This window comes from Crocodylus siamensis, chromosome 10 (assembly GCF_052110815.1).
Source record: "Crocodylus siamensis isolate JL-2025a chromosome 10, ASM5211081v1, whole genome shotgun sequence".
In the NCBI taxonomy this organism is placed as follows: Eukaryota; Metazoa; Chordata; order Crocodylia; family Crocodylidae; genus Crocodylus; species Crocodylus siamensis.
In genome coordinates this window covers 28,472,985-28,486,156 of record NC_143404.1, presented here as the reverse complement: position 1 = coordinate 28,486,156, position 13,172 = coordinate 28,472,985, and the positions used below count along the sequence as shown (strand labels likewise).

The 13,172-nt window shown below is 37.4% G+C and overlaps 1 protein-coding gene across 1 annotated transcript in view; it reads left to right on the top strand.

Moving 5' to 3' along the window:
- The window catches only part of SLIT3 (slit guidance ligand 3), a 946,021-nt gene that overhangs the window by 557,113 nt on the left and 375,736 nt on the right, over positions 1–13,172 (top strand). Inside the window, exon 6 of the mRNA XM_090064655.1 lies at positions 223–294. Coding sequence (XP_089920781.1) covers positions 223–294 — 72 coding nt within the window. The remainder of the gene's footprint in view (positions 1–222; positions 295–13,172) is intronic.

The following is a 13,172-nucleotide window of genomic DNA, read 5'->3' as shown; positions in this document are numbered from 1 at the left end:
ACCTGACAGGCTTCAGTGTGCTGTACTGTGCCGTTCTTTCAGACAGTCAGTGAGAAGAGACAGAGCAGCGTGGCAGACTATGAGCAAACCTCCTCCTGGGTGACGAGCAAAGACTGCAAGGGGGTGGAGGGACACCTTAGTGACAGGAAAGCCTTGGAACCCGGTGCTCTAAGGCAGCTTGGTTACCCAGCAAGCCTTCACACTTTCCCTTCCTTCCTGCAGGCAACTGGACAACAACCAGATCAGCTGCATTGAAGATGGAGCCTTCAGAGCCCTGCGTGACTTGGAGATTCTGTGAGTTGACTTTGTGATTTCTTTTGTGTGTATGTGTGCATGTGTTTCTTTCCATGCTGCAGTGCTATTTAAATGTAGAGATTGTATATGCCCTCTTCTTACTCCAGACGAAAGTGTTACCACCAGTAAAGTGAAATTTCTCACCTCCCCCAGGCTGGGGTTTTTGCTAATTAAACTACAATAGATGACTAATATCCTGATGCTCCTGAGGAGCATAGAAATTGCCATATTTGTTGCTGTGTGAAAGGGATGGGGTTCACCAATATCCAAAGCTCAGGCAGTATATGCTCTGTAGAGCCAGAAGCTTATTCAAGTACATATAATGTGGAGTAAGGGATGGGTAACAGGTTTGGAGAGAAGATTTAGAGATACCTTGCAATAACCTGGAGAGAGGATTTTATTTATTTTTAAAGGGGGTGGGGGGCGGGGTGTGTAGGGGCATCAACAAGACTGGTCAGTGAATTGACTGCGAGGGGAGGTCCAATTCTAAGAACTAAAATAATATCAAGTTTTGTTCAATATGTAATAGGAACTTTATCCATCAGCTTTTAAACCTGCAGACAACAGCTTTACAAACAGACAGACAAGCTTGAGCCTTTGATATTATCTCAAGCTTCTATAAAGTACATCCTTTTGAATGCTTTAAGTGAAATAGAATGGCAATGAGCATAAATTTCATAATTTTTAAATAGGATTCAGCAGTGAAGCCAGTATTTGTGATACAGACATGTGAACTAGGTTGTGTGTAGTACTCATTTTCTGTAAAATTGAATATTACACATAGTTAAATATCTAGACCGAGAATGATTTGACTGTTTCTAATGTGGTTAATTATTTGAGCAAAGAGACATTTTCTAATATACTGCTTGACTAAATAAGCTGATTCAAAGCCTTTCTTGTTATCTGAAAGTTAATTCTTCAAAGCACAGTGCATTAACATTTCTTAAGATATGCAACTGTGGCAAAAAAGTGGGGGAGGATTGAATACAAACCTCTGATTTACCACCTGAAGCAAAGGTAAGAGTGGTCCAGTACAGAAAGTATATGCAATGAAATACAGGAAAGAAGGCCCCATCCAGACTACTAAAAAAAGTAGTGCTTATTTAAATGATACGAAACCATGGATGGTTGTTACACGTGCCTCGTGCAGGCAAGCTAACCTGGAGATACTTCAGAGGCTTTTGAATTCTGAGTCCTGGCAATACAAAGGACTATACATGCAGAGCATAAATTAATAACCAAAAGCCTAAAAATGCCTGTATAATGCTATAGGAGTTCTTACCTGAGGATCCTCTCCTGCTCTCACTAAAGCCAATGAGAGTTTTGGCTTCAATTTTGGCATTAGCAGGAACATTCTTCCAAATTACTTAAGGCTGTTTTCATGATCATCTCAGATAATCACATAAGTACTTATGGTCTCCTCCTGTCAAATCCTGAAATCCCTATACATAATAAATATATTGCTATTAATCAGAAATTGTTTCTTGCTCACACTGAGCTCTGTTAGGAATTTAAAGGATCACTTAGCTGCAAACTTGTTTTATAAAGAATACAGGCTAGAAAGAAAGGACATTTATTGTGAATTAATAACATTTGTAGAAAAGGTAATGAAATGCCAGAATGAAGTTGTCCAACTCTATCAGATCAAAAAGACTATTCTATTTTAAAAAAGAGGAAAAAACAAAACAAAACAGAGATCAGTAACTGGCTATTATAAAACTGATCCAGTTATTCAAAAGCATATGTTCAGTTCTCATGCTTTTTCTGATAGCATTAATTGTCATCTGTGGAGTGTGTCTAAGTCCTCTACTAACATTAGATTGTGCTATAACTTGCACCAAAATGTATTGATTAGCCAAATATATTAATTTTTCAGCATAACATTCCAAATTCTTTTGGTTCTAGCATACTTGATAGATGCACTTTTTTGTTCCCTGTTGTTTCCAGACCCTATTAAATCTTGAATTAGTTTACATAACCATTTGTGCATGATGGCTTAATTCTAAACCATTCCCAAATCAATACAGTTGTTGAGAGGCAAAATTGTTCTATTCTTGCTCAGAGTGTAAAATTAGTCATAATCATTCAATCTGTGAATTTTTAATTTTCAACACAGGCATGCTGCTATGGGGAAAAAATCAATCTTAATTCTAAGAGATGAGAAAATTGGTTGGTACTAAATATTTCTAATGGGATCTTCCTTGCCAAGACAAAATCCCAGCTGTATTTTTCCTCCCTAGTTTGAATTGTTTACCTTACTAATTTTGAATACTTCGGAGAGTCTCTGAAATAAAACACAGCACTTCAACTTGTAAGAGAATGTCACACCTTCAGCTTTAAAATACAAAGAGTGAAATATTAAAACATTTTGAGCCAGTGGAAGGCATGGTAAAAGTGAAACTGGGAGTACCTCAAGGGAGCACAGACAGTGTTCCAAAAATTCCAGGGAAGTACATTTGCACATGTAGTGTGTCACAAAATGAGTGTATAATAATTTTGGCAGCTATCATTTTGGAACTAATGAGTGTTAATAATTTGCAAAGATACCCAATGGATTGAAACCTGTTCATTTCATTTATCTACAAATTAAAAGCTTTCAGTCTTTTTCAGACAGCGCACATGTGTGCGCACATGTGTATGTGCACTAACACACGCACATGTTTGCATGAATGCAAAATTTTGCTTGCATTGCAAACTGTTCAGGGCAGAGAATAGGGTCTTCATGTTTTTTATGGTGGGGGAAGGGTTCCCCTCTGTTGGTAACCTGCCTTGCTCATTTTTAGTGTTATTCAGAAGATAAATAGCTACACTTAGTTTTAACAAGTCCATTTCCATGTTATATTTGTCTCTTAAATGAAGAGAGGCAAAAGAGGTTCTACAGAAGCTTTGCAAAATACTAGATTTAAAAGTGAGAAAGAAATCATGTAGGCAAATTGTCCCAGAGAAAGGAGAGAGTCCCATGAACTGTTAATGGCTCTTAGTTGTCAGGCAAAACTTGATGCATGTATAGGCACCTACTTTAGTTTCCTAGTTTTTCTTTTTCTCTGGTTGTGAAGACAGCTGTTTTCCAGCAAACTGCAAATTATGCAGAGCCAATGATAAAATTGGACCTAAGGTAGTAGTTAATTACACTACTCCAACATTATAATGCCAGCTTCTTTGCCACTGTCAGTCACCTTTGGGGTAGTGCAATTAATTTGTAACTGAAGCTACCAGTCTGATCAAAGAACAGACACTGTGTATGTCTCCCAACATCACTTACTTCTTTTGATCACTACCCTGTTTATCAGTCTCTTTTTGATGCCTTAGAGCTCATGCCCCCAGTGGCCCCAATCCAATAATTTTATAGGCAAATGCTTGGATCTGTGCAGAGTCCATTGTCCATAACAGGATACTAGACACAAAGGAACGCCTATGAGACTCAGATTACAGGCTCTAGGCCTGAAGTTGTTTCACAAACTCTTAAAAATGTTGGAAATAAAGAGAGACTTACATTTGTCACCTTTCTTTACTTCTAAATCAAGGCATTGATAAATGTCTTTGCATAGACAAGAACTGACATAATTACTTTTTAGTTGTTTCAGTTTTTTTATTGTTTATACAAATGTTTATTTAGAATAATGCTAGTATAATGGTTGAGGATTTTTTTTTTCATTTCTCACTGTTCCTTCTGCATATTTTTTATTATTTTGTCCTTAACTCTTAAGCCGTAAGAAAAAAAATGCATGAAAACAATAAAATCATAATACAATATAAGCTTACCATGCATTTATAAAGTGGCGCAACAAAAATATTTTGTGAATGATATCCTGGCAGGAAGTAAACATGTAGAAAACTTGAGCAAAATTTTGTGGATTTTCCACCCAGAAACTGTTCGTTCTGTGAGGAGACGATTATTCAGTTCTACTACAGTGAATGTTTGGCTTATGGTGCCAAGATATTAACATAAGACATAACAGTGTTTTGAAAAATATTTATTAAGGTGTTAAACTGAACCAGCTTAGCTGGTGACAAGCTAAAATTCATTTAAAAAACAAAATAACTGCAACCCCCCCAAAACCTCCTATCCATATTTGCATAGCTATTGACAGCATGCCATTCATTTTTTTTCAAAATTAGAAGGATATTAGCAAGGATCTTGATTTTTTAAGATATCAGAAGGATATCTGGTCACTAATAAAGCTGTTTGATAACAATTTTGTCATTGATTTTTTAGAACTTCCTTTCAAAAGAAGTTCTAGAAAGAGGCATAATGAATGATGACATGAGTTCATTATGTCCAGCCAAAATGGACAAGGATTGACAAGCTGGACTTTTCGGCTGTTGCCATCAGCAGTGAAATGCTAAATAATCTGGGTATCTTTAGTTATCCAGTTATTAGGATGATTGCTTCAAAAAAAGATATGGAGAAGAAGTGATTGCTTTTTGGTTTGTTTAGCCTTTGCGCTTTAGGAATTTGAACCTATACAAGGAAATCTCCTATGCTGAAACCGTTTACATGTTCCAGTCTTGAAAACTGACAGCATGGTTGTAGTGTGGGCAAGAGAGGATTAATTCTAAATGGTTGTAAAAAACTGGCGTTGGAGGGTTTAATTTTTTTAAAGCTGGTTGGGGGTGGCAGGGCATTTTTTGTTCATTGGTCCTCATTTATAACATTTCCTGAAAAGCTTTCTGAAATTTAAGCTTGGAATTTTAATAACTGAAGTTTTCAAAGGTGGAAAGAAACAGAATGACCTCATACCAAGAATTTTCCTGAAAGAATACCTAGAAATGTCATTCCAAAAATATCTATTAGTCTTTGCACCACTAACAATATTTGTTTGTTCTTAATACATTATAAACAATGATATTCACTAATTTATTGATCCACAGTAATATCCTACTTCTCATCTTGGTTTTTCCAGCTGTGTTTCATACTGTCCAAATAGGGATAAAGGCTGAAAATGCCATCTTCCTATGAGTAGTTCTACTTGTGTGAATTATCTTGTTGAAGATATTGGATATTACTTTATAACTTAAGAGTCTGCTGCTACCAACAATATAGATATATATATAAAGCATAGCCATTTCTAGTGTGTTCATAGTAAATTCACAAATAATGTTGAAAACCATAGTTACAGCAGTTCTAGTGTAAAGCAAACATAAATCTAACCCTAGTGAAATGAGCACCAAAAGCTCAAGTCCATACTTCAGTTGTTGTAGTCTGCCAATTTGTAAAAAGCATGTTAATCTAAAGACAAACTAGCAAAATATTTTCTAGATCCTAAATGAAAATGCTTTAGCCCTTCAACTGCCAAAGGCCATGTTGAAAAATGTTGAATTTGAATTTGTCTGCCTTCTATCGCAAATGAAATCCATAATACGGACTAAAATACACAGATACACTGTAGTGCAACTAATGTACATGACTTTTCTGTTAAATTTCCTTTCAATAGAAGCTTATATTCTGATGAACACATTGTAATCTACAAAACCAGCCTATATTTGGATCGTACAGTTCCCTGGACCTTTATGTAAACATCCATTGACAGTCAGTGAAAGTTTCAGAAGTGCAATGTGATTCCCATCATATACCTTAGATCCTTAGATTTTTTCTTCTATACATTTCTGTTGCCATGGATTATGATAAACTGGTGCCTTTACCTTTTGTTGCTAATTACCATTGGAAATATTGTGCCATGCAAAGTAAGACAGTGTTCCACAATAACTTATGACATAAAGTGAACTCTTGAATACAATACGTGGTGTGTTGTTGTTGTTTTTTTCAGCTGAGCAAAGTTTTGGACATTTTTATTAGCATGAATCAGGATTTAACTTTTCCTCTAGTTTTCTTCTGTTTACTGTCTTACTCCATTGTGTATAAAGTCAGTTTTATTTTTTTACACAATATTTTTCACAGGTGGGTCTGAAGTAGATGGAAACATTTTATTTGGTTCTACTACCTTGAGAGGCAGAGCTAGTCATGACAAAATTCTAAATGTATGAGATGTCATTGCTTAATGAAAGCTTGCAAATGCCACAAGAATATGATTCCTTGCTCTAAATTGTGATCAGTTCAGGCAATCAAGATTAAATTTGAAACCAGGATACAGTAGGAATTAAATTTCACAAGAATTGTGTGTATACCTCTTTGTTTTAGTCATGCATACTTTTGTGTAGTAGAAATAAAATAATTATCCTCTGCTTTATTTAAGTGAATGTGCATTTTAGCTCAAGTAAACAAAAAATAGCAAATTTAAGTTGATACTGAATCTGGGTTACAAATATTTCTATAATTTTGTTAATGGATAATAATATTAATACCAAATACATGTGATAAAAACAAAAAACTAGCAGCCTGGTCTGAGTAATCATAATGGATGGTATGGCTTTGTATAATTCTGTTCTGTGTATTCCAAAACAATGTAGAATGCTAGTTATACCTTTTCTGACAGAAGCACTAGCCATTTTCCCCCCCAGGATCAGCACATGGGAGCTAGTCTCAAAGAATGGTCAAATTATGCCAGAGATGGAATAAAGGTAGGCTTGGCTATAGTGAAGTATCTATGCCTCCGTGCATAGAGGTATCACTGGACAGATGGCTACCTCCACTTTTCTCTACTTCATTAGCTATCTGGATCAACTCCAGTGATAAGTATTATGAGAATGACCAGTCATTTTTTCCTTTATCAGTTCCTATCTCAGTTTGGTCTTGATGATGAGGAGGGAAGCAATATGCCTTGAGAGCATGATTGCTGTTATTCAACATTCCATTATAATCAAATATGAGATAAGATGAGTCCAAGAAATGTCTTGTAAACTTGTGCTCTAGAGGACTTTTAGAAAGCTCAAAGACCTTGATAGAAGCTGAAATCCTGTGTGTGAGAATAGTAGGCTTTATAAATTGAAAATGAAGAATGATACATGTAGTGGGCAGGTAGAATGTTTTAATGCTTGTTTGCTAAGAAATGTTTTTATTTGCTGAAATTGTCATTGAGAGATCTAGTATCATTGCTCGTAATCTAGAGATGGAATTGAAGAGAATCTTGCTTCTATAAAAAATGCAAAATATGATGTTCAAAGTATAGCATAGCAGCAGGGACACTATCCAGATGGCACAAAGGTGACACGTTTTGTATCCAAAACAGGCAAAGACAAAATAAAAAGAGGGAAGAGAGAGTCGTAGTGAAAACCCTCAGTGCCCATTAAGGATGAAATGGTAATCGCTTTTTGGTGGGAATCAGTACATTTGCATAAATATGTTTATTACAAGTAGTAGTTTTCTTTCTCCTGCAGTATTCCAGCCATTCACAGCAAATTATATTGATTAACATTTCCATTGGACATAAATGTTATCATACATATATCACTTATTTACAGAGGATTGTTTTCACTTGCTAAAGCATTTAGTATTTGAGTGCTGTGTCCATTCTGCTCGTCCCACATTCCTTTCCCTTTTTCCCTTTTAACAGTACTCAGAAGCTCTTAAGACTGCAGAACTCATCAGGACAAGAGCAGTACCCTTTTGGAACTATTATTTCTGTAAATCATTAACACACACGTACATTTTGTTATCTGTCAGAACATAAACTCTCTTTTGGTGCTGTAGATATTGTACTAAGAAGCTTGCAGGTCAAGTCTCCAGTAATACATAGGGATCTCTGCCAACCTGCTTTCCCATGGTATGAATTGTTTTACTTGCATGCAGTATTTGGTTCATGACTGCCTTGCTTGATCTTCCTCCCCTGTGACTAAAGTAGTATTGCTTTCAGAACTATAGGCAATTTAAGGTGAACATTTAGCTTTGACTGCTGATCTTAAGGAAATCAACAGTGTACCTCTGTTGACACCCAGCTGTGTATCTTTAACTCACCCAACTCAAATGATGCAGCTCAACATCTTAGCTAAAACTAGTTGAAACATGGCTGTGGTGAGAGTGAGCTAGGTGAAACTCAACCTAGGCAAGATTTAGATGACAATAATGTATTGGACTGAATATGTCTTATAAATGTAATACCAGCCTTTTGGACTGTGGAAGTTAATTCACCATGTGTTATCAGGATCTATAATTTGGGGGTGATTTGTGCAGTCAGTTGTCTTTCACTTGCTTGGCTAGAAGGCTACATGCTTTTTTCAGATGCTAATCTTGCCATGACTACTCAGGCCATTGATACTTTAAGATTAAATTATTTCAGCGTGTTATTTCAATATGTTACTATTCAGAAAAAAACTGATTCAGAAAGTAGCAACACTTGCCTCATGAGTGGGGCATGTTGCTTACTGAATGGGAAAAACAGGACACCCATACTCCTAGAACTGTACAGACTTACCTTAGGTCTTCAGGTGCAACTTAAGGATTTGGTCATGACCTATGAAGCTCTCGATGTCTTTAGAACTGTTTTTCTTAGAGATTGCCCTATCCCTGTGCTATGCGGATGCACCTGTGTCTAACACAGATGCGGAGCTGGATCTCCAGCATAACAAAAGAAAAACCTACTGGCGGGGCAAATTCTTTGAGGGCTCTAAGCCTAAGGCACAAAATAAATCCATTTTCTTCAAAATTAAAAGGAAATTTTTCAACATGGTAGAAAAAAATGTACCTTGGCTGATTCTCCATATCTGTGTTGCTGATTAACCATTCCCTGTGCGCCATATTAAATATTTATTTTTCAACTTAAATTGCTAGGATTCAGAACGTCTGTTTGATGTTTTATATTTAGAATTTTCCAAAAATTCCAGATTGAGAAACATTTTGCATTTAAAATGATAGAATGTAGATATTTAATTTTCATTTTTATGAACAAATTGTGCTCACATAAAAAAATTACATCTATAATTCTGAGATTGGTTTAAAATTGTATATACAGAATTAGAGGCTGCTTTTAATCTAAAAGTAGACATAATCACAGATCTTCTAGGGTTTAATTTTGTTTATTTATGACTGTGTAGTATAAATATATCTAAAGAGCTATCTATACAATGAATCGAGGTACATGATTGAAAGGAACTGAGGTCTTATGACACAAACAATCTTAGGTTGTGATTCAATACAAAACAAAATACTAAAGTTACATTTTTAATAAAGGCAGCAATGATCTTTGTAAGTCAAGCTTTCTTTGCTTAATGTGCAATTTCATTATTAAAAGGTAAAGTAAAAGAGCATTTATTAAAAAAGGAAGTATGACCCTTTATTTTAAAATAACTGAGTGCTAAACCTTTAAAAACATTTTATAGACTGAGCTTATTGAAGTGTTAGAAATGAATACTATTAAGGAGCTAACATACATATTAGCAAAATTTTATCTGTTATATACTGTATAAGTTATGTACTAATATCGATGCTGTTGACTTTTTCATTTCCATAGAAACCCTTGACTTTGAGCTTTTGTTAGATCAAACATAAACCTTAGGATAGGTTGTATTGCTTTTAAATAATTCTGTTCTACTCAGTCACAGAGATCTCAAAGGGTGGATTTAGGCAATTTCTAATTTGTCCCGATTTCTAATTTGTCCCGAGGGACTAGTGAAGTGAGGCTTTACAAGGCTGTTTTTCACTTATGAGGCCTTGAAAAAATTCAGAAACCTCATACCTTCATCTCATTTTCATCGAATGTAGAGGCTGTGATATAACTATTGTGTTTGCAAATCTGGCAGATATTAAGATTCCAATAAAAGCAAGATAGATCAAACTCAACACAGGTGAGGTGGGTGGGTTGCTAGAAGAATCTAGAATATAATGAAGAAGGACTTTGTTATAAAGGTTCATAGTTTCAAATTGCTTTTACACTTTCTGGTTCTGGAATCCAAGCTCGTATCAGACACCAATAGTGCCCGTTTCCGTTTCTTTTCTGGGGAGGTGCTTGTGGCGATTTACCTCAGATTTGGACTTGACCACCATAATCAATGGACTGCCGCAATGCAGCATACACAAGACTACCCTTGAAGACTACTCAGAAGCTCCAGTTGGTGCAGAATGAGGTTGTCTGATTGCTGGGCGGGGTCAGGGGGAGGGGAGTGCTTCTTTCTTCAGTTCTTGACTGATGCAAGCTTCCTATTGGCTCTTCTATGTTATTCTAGCTGGGTTGGTCTGTAAAGTTCTATAAGACTTGGGTTCATTATATCTCAGAGACCATCTCTCTTCTACTGTCATGGTGCTTGAAACCAGGTGAGGTACTTGAACTAATACAAGATACAATGGAAAGATACAATGGAGATTGTATCCTGTTGTGCATGTGTACGTGCAAATGCCTGTATAATTTGTAGGGAATAATTGATACAGTTTTATTTAGAAGCTTTTCACATTTGCACAATATTCACAGGCAGATAATGATTACTTCAAGTTGTTTTGAATTTTGTTTTGAAATGTTTTTACTCTGTGGACTGATTGCAAATGGATAACTGTGAGTATTTGACATTCAAACTATGTTGGCCTCATGGTTACATCGCATGGTAGTGGATGAATGTAGCTTGTATGTACAGTTATTGACTTAAAGAAGCCTTATGGCTATGATCTTTTTTGAAAAATTAACAGCTTGGAGAAATTTTGCAGATATATAGGATTTTAAAACCTGTAGCATTTTTTTTTAATTTTTCCTTTCTAGGTTAGATTCAATTTGTCACTGCTAGAAAAAAATGCATATTTTTGGTTTATTGTTGAAGCACAGACTCTTGCATGTTAAGCCAAAAGGATGGGGATAGCATATATACAAGAGGTGGGCTTAGCCATCTTAAAATAGCTTTGCCTCCTATATAAATAACTTCTAATGAGATTTATTTGAACATGCAACTTCTAAATTTGCAGCATGCGGGTTTCATTTTTGCCCCTATAATTTGTACATATGGATAATAAATACAATTTTTCATATAAGGTATAAATACTACATTAGAATATAAAATACTGTAAAGGGAAAATATCCTGTCTTTTCTGGCAATACAAGTGACATTCCTTCATTAAAGAGCTTGTGTTCTTTTCTCCTTCTGAGTCCCTTAAAACAAAACAGCTAAAAGCTTAATATGTTTTTCCTACATCTGTCATATCTATTAATTATTTTGTTGTTTGCTTCTTAAGGTACATCTTCCCAAGTGTAGGCATGTAGGTCATAGTGGGTAGCTGTGGAAAGCAAACCTTCTCTTTAGCGTGGAGGGACAATTGCAAGTAGAGTTATGGGCTCCCTCCAAATACCTCCTCTTTCAACTCATGATGTGGCTGTGTAGACAAGCAATGATGTGAAGAAATGAGAATCTAAGAACAGGCTTTAGTAAAAGTTAGTCACCTATATTACATACCCAGAATGCAAGACAAGCTTGTAATGCCTGCTACACAGAAACCTGTGATTGTGGGCATGTCTACGTGTGCATTAATGTGCCTTTGCTTCTGTGCATTATGTTTAGCACCTCTAATATGAGGTACTACATAAATGTGCAATAGCTGGTGCTAATGTGCAGTAGTAGAGGCACGTGGTCTTTTTGTGAAACTGTGCATTAGTGTATTAGCACAGTTTTTGCATGATGCGCTAATGTGCAATAGAGTTAGTCTACTATACATTAAGTGTCTTATGTAGATGTGTCCTGTGGCTACCCTGTTAGCTTTGGGTATACAAGATGCCTAGGTTAACACTAGAAAAGGGAGGTCTATATATGCTAATGTCATACCTCTTACTGCAGAGTAGACATGCCTTTAATGGAGTACTAGCTTGGACCCCACCTCCAGCTCATTGATATTCTCAGGCTCGTAGAGTAGTTGGCAGTGTCATATGGGGGATGATTAGCCTCACTCAGGTTACCTCAGTCATAGCAGGCAATGCCGCATTGCGGCAAATGGCTGCGTGGCAACAGCTGGCACAGTGTGAGACATGGAGAGGACTGAAAATGTTAACAAGCAAAGCCAGTCATAAGATTAGAGAACAGGTACACAGAACATTTTTTATCAACCTTTTCCATTCCCAGAAGGATAACTCATTTCAGTCTACTATAGTCATATCCAGGGGTCCTGGTTTTCTCTGTTTAAAAATAGCAAATTCTCTGATAAAAATCGCAAGTTCTCGGATTAGAACCCCTCAAAAACCATGGTTAAAATGAAATATCATAATAGGTATCAACTGAACATGTGTTAATGATATATTTACAATCTTAAAGCGATTTACAAGCCTACCAGTGCCTCAATCACTATAATAAATTTGAAGTATCTATAAATGTTGGTATTTGATTTTGGGTATTTTACCATGGAAAATCAGAGTTCCCCCTGCCCCCTTTGCTCACCAGGATGTACCTCACTCCCCACCCACAGCCCCACAGCCCTACTGCTGCCCCTCATTCCCCACCCACAGCCTCCCAACCCTGCTGGTGCCCCTCACTTCCCATCCACAGCCCCCTCAACCCCCAGCCCTGCCGGAGGGGGCTCCCAACTGCCAGGGCTACGTGGCCAGGCCAGACCCAGGTCCACAGCCCCTTGCCCCCCTCAGCAGCACCCGAGCCCCTACTGCTACCTACGGGAGGCAGCAATTGCTGCAGCAGAGCACGGAGCCTAGTTCCCCTGTCCCATGAGCAGCATGGTTGGAGCAGAGCCCATGGGGGAATGGGGGCAGGTGTGAGTTGCCTACTATGGGCTTCGACTCCCTGCACTGTTGCCCTCCCCTTGAGGCCTCCACAGCCCAGTGGGCAGGACCCAGCTTGCAAGCCAGAGTGGAGCCGGGTGGGAAAGCTCATTGCTGCCACTGGGAGCTCCATGCCAGCATGGCAAGGTGTCTCCTGCCTGCCCGGCAGCAGTGAGGGGTGCAACTATGCACTGCCACCTCCACTGCTGCCAGGTGCTTTGCCCTCAGTGCTATATCGGGGTGGCACAGGGCTTGCAGCAGTAAGAGGCTTCCCTGCCCAGCCCCTCTCTGTCCTGCCATGCTGGA